Below are 12732 nucleotides of genomic sequence, written 5' to 3' on the forward strand. Positions count from 1 at the left end.
TTTCCTGGTTAGGAAAAAACAAAACAAAAGGCTGTCCCCAAAGTTCTGAACAGTGAGATTCCTAAGTCGTAGGTGCTTGCTAAAGAGCAAGATTGTCCCTGAGCCATTCGGGAAACAGACTGATCTGGTGTGGACCCCCAGTGTAACCCTGGGGCTTCCAGTGCCAGAAGTTCATACAAACTAGAGCTGACAGCTTTTTGGGGCCCCCCACCCTAAGCCCACTCAGGTCAAGGCTAGTCTTTGATATAGTGGTTTTTGTATAGTCACACTACTACTAGTCATTGTATGTGGACAGATGACCCTTGGCACAGCTGTGATCAAACACCGCTGCTGTCAGGCTCCCTCCCTCTAACTCCCAGATAGAGCCATGGAGTAAATATCCTTTGGCACATCCCAGAGGAAATGGCAGTGGCCACCAGCATCCCAGGAACTATGCCAACCTCTACGTGACCTTGTCGAACCTCACTACTGAACCTGAAGGATGTATTGGGTTTACCTTCCCTTTAAGGATCCCAGGCCCTGACAAACGGGAGACAAGGCTTGCTGGGGGGACCAGGGCCACATGCCCCTTCCGTCACCCCCAATGGAATCACTCGACTTCATTGGTTTCTGGAAGGGCTTAAGTCTTTTGAGTAAAATTGTTATTCAAAATATAATCAAAGTTCACCAGAAACAATGGTTATTTCAAACTGAGCAACCTAATTGGTTTATTAAAGTCAGATTCCAAAATGAAAGAGCCATCTACATAGAGGAGAGAAAAGTTTTGATGGCCCATTGGCTTACATGAGGCTGTAGGAGGCAAGTGGGTGACACTGTTAAGAACAGGAACTTTTATCGCCCGTCCCCAAAGCGAGCTTTTCCTTCCCATTTCCCAGCTCCCCTCTAACAAGCACAAAGTCCAATGTCTCCAGTTGACATGGGTATATACAGTGAGCTACAGAGACCGCATTTTACATTCCTGTCTTCTACATCCGTTCTGGAAGGTTTTCCTTTCCAGGGAACATTTGCTTCCAGGCTGGCAGTGGCTCCTTAAATGTATGTATGAGTCAGGATAAAAGACCTGAGAGAGCTGCCTTCCCAAAGCAGCTGGGAGACAGAAGGCCAGCACTGCAGCCAGCTTCCAGGGCAGAGGCTTCAGGCCACTTGAAAGGGCTACCCAGTGATGTGGGTAGCGAGGGGGCATAGTTTACCTGCCAAGCCGCTGCCTTCCTCCCACCTCCTGGGAAGTACCACCAGTTCAGAAAAACTCTCCTGTGTTTAGGTGTTTCTAGGGTGGTGACTGACTCCTTACTGTGTCCTCTCAGACTCCCTTTCTCTGTCTCCACTGCAGGTCTGACTCCAGTGTATACAGTATATCAGGATCTATTCTTTGTGACATAAGTCATTTGGCATGTTTTAGAAACCCAATTGCACGAAAAGTGGCTATATTTCTGACCCGTGGTGATTACAGGCCCTAGAAAGAGCCAGCCCGATGCTCCCACCCCCCATGCTCACCCCCACACCCCTGCCTGCTCAGCAGCCCCCTTTGCAGAGGTGCTTTGCAAAAGGAAGGTCAGGTCAGATGCCTGCCGGGATCTTTTCTAAACTCCCGTTTAGGGTCCCAACTTCTATTCCAGCCATCTTCCTGCTGTGATGGTTTTTAGGGGGTCCTCTTAGAAAAGTTTTGAGAGTTTGCAGTCCAAACACTGCCAGGGTGTATTTTCATGGGAGCGCAGAATTGAGCCCAAAATATGTGATCAGCTTTGGAAACGCCTGCACTTCCGGTCAGGTAGTCACAGGGTCTTCACCAACCAGCCAAGATGTGGGATGGCTTCTCTCAGCCCCCAAGGATACCATTTCATAATGTTATCAAAGGAGACAGGTAAAGATCAGGGCACTTCAAAGACAACTCATTTTAAATGTCTCTAAAATGTAAAGCAATGTCTCAAAGAAAGATGAAATGATAAAGTCAACAGCCACCACAAAGCCTGCCTTGAGAGGCTGGCACTCTGTTGGATGTCATCGGTGTTCATGGGAAAGCCACTCAGAATTCACAACTACTGCGCTCTAAGTGTGCTACTTCATGTCTTCATCGAAATGTTCTTTTTATAGAAACACAAGTTTTGAAGTAGCAAAAAACCAAAACAAAACATTTTTGTAGGTGTAAATTCTCATACAATAATTTTGGAAGAAAGAAAACTGCTATTTGCATCTAAATTTCCTGATCTACAAAGGAAGGGGCTGAGGTCAAAAGAAGGTAAGAGTGAGCTGAGGGGGGCAGCCCAGCCAGTAAGAGTGCTTGCCCAGTGGCACAAAGCCCTGGGTTTTACCGCATAAAACTGGCACAGTGGTGGAATCCTGTTAACGCCAGCACATAGAGGCAGAGGGAGGTTCATTAGTTCAAGATCACCCTCTGCTATACAGTAAGTTTGAAGCCAGCCTGGGCTATAGAAGACCCTGTCTCAAAAACAACAGATAAAAGCCCATGACCTGAAACTATCTTGGGAATAAATAAACACAGAACGCCATGGTTTCCTCCACTTGTGGGGCTCTACCTGTTGCAGATCTCAGATCTCCACCCCAGCTACAAGCTGTCTAATCACTTAGCTTGTGCGATGTTTGTCCCAGCGGCTCAGAGAAAGGTTTGGAGATGCATGTCAGTGTCTATTCAGTGAAGGCCTTTTAGGAACGCCACTCCTCACCTAGAGGGACAGGGCAGCACTCTGGCCCCTCCCTGAGGCCAATGCAGATGCCCAAGAGGCTACTTTTGTTCAAGCTCAAGATATTTACACATGGTCTCCAGACCCCAGCTCCACTCTTTGGGCCCAGCCACGAGGCAGTGCCTGCTGTGCCAGGGTCAGCGACTTCACTGGAGTATGTGAGCCCATGGTGCCTGCGCATTCACATCCCTTTTGAGTGTTATATTTACTTTTTAGGATGGCTGTGCCCACCAGGGCAGTCCTACCTAAATGATACAGAGGTAAGGGAGCCTAAACGGGAGCTGGGTGATGCTAAGATACTCAGATTTTAAAGTGGGAAAGGACAGCCAATGTGAAAATGGACAGGACCTAAAACTCAATACATCCAGAGTTTGGGCCAGAAATTTAAAACTAATGAATATGAACACACACACACACACTAGACTAGACCAACTAAATACACAGGGGATGGGATGTCTTAATGGAAAAAAAAAAAAATTTTTTTTTTTTAAGACAGAGTCTCACTATGTAGCCCTGGCTGCTACCATGCCCAGGTATTAATTTTTTGCCTGTGTTTTCAATAACAATCCTTTGGGGGGTAATGAGCCTAGGCTGCCTCACTGCAGGCAGTCAGGATGCCCGCGAGATCCCAGGAGGCAAGATGGACGCTACCTGAAGAAACAGGAATGCCTCCTCCAAGGGACGCAAAGCAAGCAGCACTTCTTAGTGTCCTGAAGGCTGACACCGAGGTTTCCTCAGAACACACCTGCACTTGAATTCCAGTTGCTCCTTGTCACCCTGTGTTGCGTGAGGACAGACATGTTCCCAAGAAAATTAAGGCAGTCCCACCCCAGGAGGATTCTGGGTGCTTCTGCTGTCATTTGTCACTTTGAGACAGGGTCTTGCTAAGTAGCCTAGGCTGTTCAGAAACTAACCTCCGCCTCAACCCCAGTGCTAGGATTGCACACAGGTGTCACCATGTCTGGCCTTCTGATGTCAGAATTCTAACCCAGTTCTCAAGGGCCTCTGAACATGTTTGGAACTCAAAAGTGCCCTCTGGAGAAAGGGGAATTATGACCAAGTAAATGTCTGGCTGTGTACTCGGGGACAGGTATGTGGCTTGGACCACGCTTGCCTCCTGCCACTGTACAGTGTCTCTGGGGTACTTCCCTCCTCTACAAAGGGAATGGTGGTACCTAAGTGGGTATCAGGGTGCACGGCACACACTCTGTACCTTTCTACAGCCTGGGAAGTGCTTGTGCTCACAGTCCAACCAAGAGAGTATGGCTTAGCTCTGGTAGAGGGAACCCTAGAAGAGAAGCTACGGAATTACAATGAGCCCTAGACTGCCTCAGTCTTCCATAGAAGACACACTTGGCTGTATTCCCCCAAGACAGAAATCCAGTGTTCAGACCACAGAATGGCCAGATTCCTGAAATGGCAGGTTCTGCTACCTCCCTAGAAACAACTGTGGGGAAGGGGACAGCATTCACACACCCTACAGGAGAAATGGCTATCCTAGACCCAAGGACCACACCCATAAGCCCAAGGTACTCTGGGACCTCAGATGTGACAGGATGTGAATCTGCTTTGATGATTTGATTAGAATCAGCACCCAGGCTCCAGCACAGTACCAGTGTCTAAGCTTACACGCTACTCATCTGTCCCTTTAGAAGGAGTTATTTCAGAGCAGGCAGGAGAGGCAAGCTTCCTCACCACCTAACAGCTACTCCTAAGACCAACAGCAATGCAGAATGACAGGAGAGCAAACCCTGACCCAGCCGTACACTTGAACCCTGGCGACTTCAGTGAGGTAGGTGGTATCAGCCCCATTTTACAGGTGGGCAAACTGAGGCAGAATGTAATGCAATAGCTCGCTTTTAATAACAACATACAAAATCTGGAGAAAGCCCCAAAGTAGTGCCCACTCCCAGAGACCAAGGAGTGGAGCCAGCCAGGAGCCACGCTACTGTGCCTGCTCTCCAACCCAGAGGGGCTGAGCTCTACATACACAGCTGAGTTCTCTGGATCTGGGGCACTAAACCCAGCAGCAACAGGAGGCCCAGCTTCCAGTTTACTCTAGTTGGGTGGAGGAGGCCTCAGTTTGAGCACACTGCCAGGGTGAGGCTTGGGCCGATGACGCACATGGCCACTTGCACCCACCGAGGACAATGCAGACTCATGAGAAGCCTGGTCTCTCTGCCTACAAGACCAGCATGCTGACCAAAGCATGGGGCAAAGGGGACAGCACCAGCCTCGCTCTAAGCTCTGGCCCCGGGGTGGTTCTGCCTACAACCTTCCCGGGAGGATTCCACTCCGGTCCCCATCAGACGTCCCTCAGCAGAAGTACCCTCCCACTTTCCTTCAGAACCGAATTCTGCGTCCCTCCGGAGAGCCGAGATCGACGCAGGACGTCTCGGGGTCGGAGGTGTGTGTGTTGGCGGTGTTCTTTGGATGGAAGCAAAGGCCATTCTGGGGGATCGGGGCCTGTCTGCCCAGCTGGAGGTTGTGACCCATTCTGGAGCTGGGCATAGGCCGAGGTATTCCCAGCTGACAAACGGCTCATGGCCCCTGACCCCCAGCTGGGACCCACTGTAACAAGAACTATGAGGAGACAAGTTGGGAATGACTCTCAAGCCAAAGTTCGTCAGTACTGCATTGCAAAATCTTCAACTGGCTTTGTGTAGGATGCATGGACAGTGGCCTGGCACAGAGCCCCAGCAGGGGTATGGAAGCCGAGGTCGGGAGGTCTAAGAACATTCTGGAAGCTGGCAGCCCCTCGCACTCTCTCTGATCTCTTGGTGTCTCTGGCCCTCTTTGGGAGCAGAGGGGGCTGAGCGTGGGCACGGGGTGGGAGCAGAGCCAGCGAGGGAGGAGGACGAGGCACTTCAGTTTGGGCTGGTGTTCATGGAGTCGGCCCTGGCCCCAGGAGTCGAGTGGCCCTGCCTGGCTGTAGCTCCGGTGCTGGCTTGTCACAGAAGACCCCGGCTGGCGGTGACAGGTAGGCACTTGGCAGCATTCCTAGGGCCAGGCAGGGCCGGGGCTCCGTGCAGGCTCCACACACACTAGGTCATCAAGATGGGTTTCTGCCGTACTTCCAGGATGTCTAGGGTGACAGGAGGGAGGCAAGCAAGGTGAGAACACTCTTGAGAGGGAGCCATAGCTACCCACACACCCACCACTTCTGACAGGACCTCACAGACTGCAGGCACCATCAACACCCTACCCTCCTACACCAGCAATGGAGAAGCACAGATGCAGAGGCCAAGAAAAACAATCCCCTATAGAGACTCCAGAAGCAACACCCAACTGCAAGCACTCAGAGGCCAGTGAGGACCACAGGGATCCACGTGCAGGGAAGCCACTGGCTACAGAAACTACAACCTGCTGACCCTGAGCAGGGGCGCTCTGCAGGGCTCTGCCCTTGCGTACCTGTTAAGATCCGATGCAGCGGCAAAGTGACATAGGTCAAGTGTGCATAGAGAAGGAAGTTTCCATCAGCTCTGTTTAGCTTCAGCCAGGACCCGACCAGGGACCGTCCTGTGCCGGACAGGGACCGAGACCGCAGGTTAGTGGCATTGTGCAGGTCGGCTGGAGAGGAGAGGAGAGAAAAGGGTCAGTCTCCCAGCGTGGGCCAGAAAGCATGGGGGAGGCAGGCGAGGTGGGGGTCAGTCTCCCAGTGTGGGCCAGAAAGCATGGGGAAGGCAGGCGGGGTGGGGCAGATGTTCCTCACCAATGGCCACATTCTCTAGAGCCCTGCTCCCAGGCCTTCAAATCTCCTGTCTGCCAGGACCCACTTCTCCCTGGGCCTGACGGGTAAGTACTCAGGGTTCACTCAGGGAAGCCTTCCCTCCTCCGTTCACTCAGCCCACACATGGAACTGGCATGAACAAGCTTGTGCTGGGGATGGTGAGGGATGCTGGACATGCCCCCAAGAAACTCCCAACTCAGTTCTGAGAGCCACCCCTGATCTCCAAACCCCACTTTCCACGGGACTGATAGAGTGGCCAGTTTGCCCACCAACCCCAGCTTCCCTGGCCCAAGATGGAGGAGTCCTGTTCCATGGCTGTACAATTCCCTGGCAGTGATGCTGACTGAGAAGGAAGCTGAGTGGGTGGAAACAAGGTGAGGGGCAGGGAAGGATCTGTGAGCCTGGTGACTCATGGGGGACCAGGAGACAGAGGCAACAGAGAAGCTGTGAGCTTTAACCAGGACAGAAAGTTCTAGAATGAGCAAAGCTGGCCGAAGAAGCAGAAGCAGAAGAACAGAAGCCCTGAACGTGAGGTGGGTGGACAGCCTGAGAACAGGGCTCTCAGAGGCAGGCCCTGCCTCATCAACACACAGCTTCACCCCGGCCCTTGGGCCAGCACTAAACACCTGGTGCGCGTGGCTCTCTAAGTAGGTGGGTAAAAGAGTGACTGCCAGGACCAGTGACCGCACGGACAAGTGAATGCAAGCCAGAGCACGGGCCATGCCACTACAGGAGCACAAAGGGCAAGTCCAGCACCTCCGCCGTCGTCCTCTCGGAAGAACTCCTCGCTGTCGTTGGCCGAGTGTGATTTCTTCATCTCTGCGATGCGGTTCCGCGGCACCTTCCTCTTAAGGGACGGGGAGAAGAAGGCAGGCCGGTTGTTTCGCTCTGGGGTGGGCGGGGTGCTAAAGGAGGTCACCTGGGAACAAAGAGTCCAAGTCACAAAAGTAGCAGGAACAGACTCTGCCAGGAGGCTCCAGAGCCACTTGGAACCCGCCTACAAAGCCAGCCCACGCAGGGGCTGGTTATAGTTGCTGACCCTGGCCTGAGGGTCAGCTGTCCTGGCTGAGGGGACACTGGGTGCTAGAGGGTAGCCACATGACCAGCGACCAGTCCTGCCTAAGGAGGGAACAGGTCCCAACAAACCTGACAGAGGGGGCCCTCTTCCACGTCTCAGCATAAAATAGGGGCTGTTCAAGTGCCAGGTGACCGGCTGCTGGTGTGGTGGAAGCACAGCCACGCCCCTGCACGGCGGCCCATGATGCCTATCTGACATCTGAGCAGAGGACACACAAATGGGAACCTTGACCTGCCTAAAGCCACTGGGACGACACCCCAGGCCGACCCTGGGCCCTCCCTCCTGCACCCAGCCCCTTTCACAAGGGCCCAGGCTAAGCCACTCTCTGCCCATCTCTCTCCTCCCTTCCAAGCACATTCAGTCCCAGCCACCAACAGTCTCCACTCTCACTTGAGGGTGAGCTGAGCACAGACAGGCACAAGACATAGGTCCCTTGCCCTCAAGGAGCTCACAGTCTGCTGAGGGGTGACAGACTCAAGTGACAATCACAGAATGCATGCTGGTCGCTGAGACAGAGAAAGGGAAGCACAGGACATGGAAGCACAGTGGAAGAAGGGACAGACAGCCTGTGAAATCAGAGTAGGCTTCCTGGAGGAGGTTGCCGCTTGAGCTGGGTCTTGAAGGACGAGTAGGAGTTCGCCAGGTGAAGAAGGGGGGGAAGGGCGTTCCAGGCATAGGGAACTTGGCCCATCCCCTCCCTCCTCCCCATGCAAACAAGAATCAGAGCAGCAAGATGAGCTGGGACCAAGACTTCGGGGCCCCATCGGCCTCCCCATCATAGCTCCGACATCCACCAAAGTCCCGGCGGCTGGGCTCCAGACGTCCTCCCTCAAGCCAGGGAAGTTTTCAAAAGATAAAAAACAAAAACCAGAAACCACAATACACACAGTCTGCATTTCTTGTACACTGGTTACAAGTGACCCTTGAGGACAGGAAGACAAGCAACAGTGCGTACATGGGCCATAGGCTCAGGTCCTGTGCCACCTCCAGGGCTCCACGACCTCCCTTCATTTCATGAAGGATATGGCTAGGGCCATCTCATCCCTCTCTGCCATTCCCACTTGGCGGATGAGGAAAATCGAGGTGTGGGTGAGTCTAGGGACTCACCTATGGGCGCTCAGCAGACAACACCCAATAGTGTCAGCCTGAGCCACACTGCACAGATACTTCGGTGTCCAAGTGCCACACAGAACTGGGCACGATCTGGCAGCTTGGAATCCAAGCTGCCTCCATGCTAAAAGCAAGAGGGCCCCTTCCTGAAGTGGCCAACACTTTACAAAACCCTGGCACTTCTTGGTTTTGTTTAGCTTATAAAACACACTAACTGTGAATGACTCCAAAAGAAAGAAACAGAGGCACCCAGAAGCTAACACAAGCAAGAGTCAGGCACCATCCGCTTTGAGTCGCTTCTCAGCAGATGCAGAAGGAACCACTGTGGCTGCCACCTGGGACACCTCACTGGGCCACACCCCATGCATTAAGTGGTGAGCGGTGCGCCCGGAGCCCCCACACTGCAGGAAGCAGGTTCATGCTTCACTTCTCAATGAGAAACAGAAGCTCAAAGAGAAAGACTCGTCCAAGGTGAACACCTGAGCAGCAGGGCCCAGAATGCGGCTGGCCAGTCACCAGGACAAGGGCTGGTTGATTCACAGACTAGTCTGAGTGGCATAGTAACACTGACCCCCATGGGCAGAGCCATTCTCACACCTGAGCCTGGGGTCAGCTCCCCACTAGGCAATGAGAGCTCAGAGGAAGCAAAGCTTGAGGTCCTATCTGAGCCCTCAGAGCTGCGGGCTCAAAGCCAGTCGCAGGCTTGCTGCTGACTTGGTGTGACAACATGGGGCTCAGCTCTTCCTTGTCCCTATCCGGCTCACTCCAGAACGGCTTATGTGTCCACAGCTGCCTGGCAGGTCCATGCAGGCAGGGACCAGGCCCAGCTCCTGGTCAACAGCTTCTGCTCAGAGACCCTAAGACTAAGCCTGATGCAGCAGTGGCTCTGGGAATCAGCCATGGTTGGGTCTGAACCTGCTGGGTAACCTCAATCAGGGAAGCCCCTTCTCTGAGCTTCAGCCTCCACATCAGCAGTGGGGGTCAGCCAGTGAGAGCTCCCTCACCTGGGGTCTGTGGGGTGAGGGAGCCACAGGAAGTGAACCCAAGGGACAGGAGACGCCTCCCCCAGCTGTGCAGCCCTTACCCGCTCATGCATGGGCGAAGCTGGGCTTGAATCTTCAGTCCCACAGGGGGATGTGTCACCAGTGGATACTCGGCTGACTGCCATCTCTGCGTGGCCCTTGCCCTGAGGCCCCTTCATGCGCACAAACTCCATGTTGTTGTACTTGTAGAAGCCAAATGACATCTTCTGGGCCATTCGAGCGGCCACGCTCACCTGTGGCAGGAAGGACATGGCCTCCGTCAGAACTGACTTCACAGGTCCTCTCTCTCAAGACACAGTATTACCATCTCTGAGGACATCTTGAGGAGTCTAAGCCACAGGGAACCCAGTGAGCCCAACAAGCAGTCCAGTATGGCATGTGTTCCAGATCCCTGGCCAAGGCTGTCTCACTGCCCTGAACACCCACACTACAGGCCAGGACCTTAGCAAGAGGCTGCTACGCCACCTCAGGCTGGATAGCACCAGCTGGAGGAGCGTGGCCAAAGCATCAAGACTCCTTCTGCAGCTGATCAATCAAAGATTAGTTTTGGGAGTGTTCCCAGTACTAGGCCACAGACAGCAAGGGGCTGATGGTAAAGAAGAGCCAATGTGCCACTGGCTGGCACCTCACAGGGACACAAGAGGAAGGAGGAGTCCCCACCTGCACCTCAGATGGACACCGGGTGGACTAGGATGAAAGAGAGAACGTAAGGGAGACTGTGGGCCCCCAGGCGTGGCTGCAGAAGCAGCAGGTGCCCTGATATGGGGTGGTCTCATCAACATAGGTCTGGGAGAGGATGTACACCCCTCAGTGGTCCCACACTCACGCGGTTGTCATACACCTTCTTGAGTGCCTCGTAGCGGATGGAACCCTGGAAGATGACACCCTGGAATGTGTTGGTTTTGTCGCTGGCCACCAGCTCAACACAGACCATCTCTCCTTCCCCCACTGTCATATCACTGAACACCTGAGGGTGGGACCAAAGAGACGGAAATGTCAAAGTCAAACATCAGTGCCACCACCCAAACCACACCCTGACCTGGCTGAGGGGGAGAGCGCTAGTCACTGAGTGTGGGACAACCTGTAATCCTGGTACTAGAGAGGCTGAGGCAGAAGGAACGAGGTCAGCCAGAGGTAGAAAGGATTAAAAGTCTCAAGACAGAGAGCTAAGAAGAAAAAGAGGAGGAAGAGAAAGAGAGGAGAACGGAGGCAAGAGAAAGGACAAAGAGAAAGGGGACCATGTACAGATGAGGACATGGAGAAGAGGTCAGGCACTGGCCCACAGTCACCCAGTGTCCACCTCCCCTTCCTTGCCACAGACAGAAACAGCCTCATGGTGGGACAGGGCTGTGCAGCAGCAGAGGGCTGGGACTGGAGGAAGAGAGACCGCCTCACACTGAGCCACTGGCTAGACCCTCATGTGACTTCCTAATGTCATTCAAGCTACAAGGACTATGGGTACACTTGGGGATCTCCTTTGTCACAGCCCAGTCACTTGCTCTGAGCTTGGCTGTCCAAAACTAATGTGACCGCCTTCCTGGGATAACACCAGCTGGACACAGGCAGTGTGACCACACCCTGCTGCCTTTCTAAGCTGATATTCCCATATCTGACATCCAGGTGTGAGCTTCAAGGCAGCAGACTCAGAGCAAACACATGTGCAGTGAGCCCAGGGCCACTTCCTTTCCTGAGCCTCGGGTGTTTCCAGATACCATACCTGTGGGAGCCCTGAAAACCATGCCCACCTTCGTGGGACTTCCAAGAATAATGGCTGTCTCTGGGCAAGCACTAGGACCCCCGACATGTGCGTGCCTGCGCACACACACACACACACACACACACACACACACACACATACACACACACACCACACCATACATACTACAAACAACACACACACACATACATCAGCCTTGGCTGAGAATTGGAGCAGGAAAAAAATGGCACTGCCCCCACCAGCTCCTGGCATCAGTGAATTAATGTGTCTGCCTCACACTTCCCCAATCTTGAAACAAAGGCTTGGCCATAAAGCTGAAGGTCCCTCCTCTCTAACAGCCTGGGCAGGGTGGAAGCAGCCATTCCCAGAGCAGCAAACAACTCCTGGTCAGGCAGCACACTCCCACTCACTAGTCCTCAGGTCAGCAGCCCTGACTCCTAAGTAGGTCACGAGGTCACGACACTCACCATACGATGAGTAAACCTAGGCTTAGAGCAAGCACACACTGGTCTATACTAACCACTGAAGCAGGGGCCCCACTGGCTGTCATCTAGACTCTTCCCTGACCCTGTTGGCTCATGTCTCCTGAGAGGCTTTGCAGGTCCTCAGCCTGGCACCTCCAGGAGGAGAGGAAGGGGAGAGTGGCCGGTGGTGAGCACTTACCTCCTCAAAGCTGTCAATCATGAAGAAGATGTTGGGGTAGCTCATCTTGGACTCTTCTCCTTTGCTGTCCATGGGGTGTTTGCTAGGGGAGGCAAACACTTGCTAAAAGAAAGCAGACGGAAGGGCTGAGACGCTGGCCTGGAAGGAGACCTAGAGTTACCACAGAAACAGGCCAGGGGCTCTTGATGCTCAATCAGTCCAAAGCCAGGGATGTTTTCTACAGGAGCCATGAAGCTGGCAGGAGGTAGGGGCTCACCTGGGATTTCTTCTTATGGATGTGGATGTCACCCCCGTCGGCACGAGTGCACACAGCACAGGTCACCATGTAGTCCAGCTGGAAGAAAACATAGTCAGTGAGGGGGAAGCAGAGCGGGAATGTCACCTCCCATTCCCATGAGCATCCCTCATCACTACCCCACACCTTCTGCAGGATGAGATTCAGGCAGACGCTCTCCTCCCAGTCGATGTCAGGATCTCCCAGGCCCGGAAGCTTCTTCGAGTCTCTCCGATATACTTCTACCTCCACCTCAGACTCAGGCTCAGCCTGTGACACAGGACACAAGTGAGACTCTAGGGGCCTCCTGCTCCCTGATTACTGCACCGGGCTGGTGATAACACACAAAGACACACACACACACACACACACACACACACACAGACACACACACACAGACACACAGACACACACACAC

At 53.4% G+C, this 12732-nt stretch overlaps 1 protein-coding gene across 2 annotated transcripts in view; it reads right to left on the bottom strand.

Annotated features, from left to right (window-relative positions):
- Window positions 1-679: 679 nt before the first annotated feature.
- Kiaa0930 (KIAA0930 ortholog) overlaps window positions 680-12732 on the bottom strand; it is a 44790-nt gene continuing 32737 nt past the window's right edge. For both annotated transcript variants that reach the window (XM_031351639.1, XM_031351631.1), the window contains 8 exons: window positions 12462-12584; window positions 12297-12374; window positions 12041-12142; window positions 10487-10627; window positions 9702-9893; window positions 7186-7348; window positions 6111-6269; window positions 680-5784 (listed from right to left, as the gene is read on the bottom strand). In XM_031351639.1, coding sequence (XP_031207499.1) covers window positions 5744-5784; window positions 6111-6269; window positions 7186-7348; window positions 9702-9893; window positions 10487-10627; window positions 12041-12142; window positions 12297-12374; window positions 12462-12584 — 999 coding nt within the window. In that variant the 3' untranslated portion in view covers window positions 680-5743. The remainder of the gene's footprint in view (window positions 5785-6110; window positions 6270-7185; window positions 7349-9701; window positions 9894-10486; window positions 10628-12040; window positions 12143-12296; window positions 12375-12461; window positions 12585-12732) is intronic.

This window comes from Mastomys coucha, unplaced genomic scaffold (assembly GCF_008632895.1).
Source record: "Mastomys coucha isolate ucsf_1 unplaced genomic scaffold, UCSF_Mcou_1 pScaffold11, whole genome shotgun sequence".
Taxonomy (NCBI): Eukaryota; Metazoa; Chordata; class Mammalia; order Rodentia; family Muridae; genus Mastomys; species Mastomys coucha.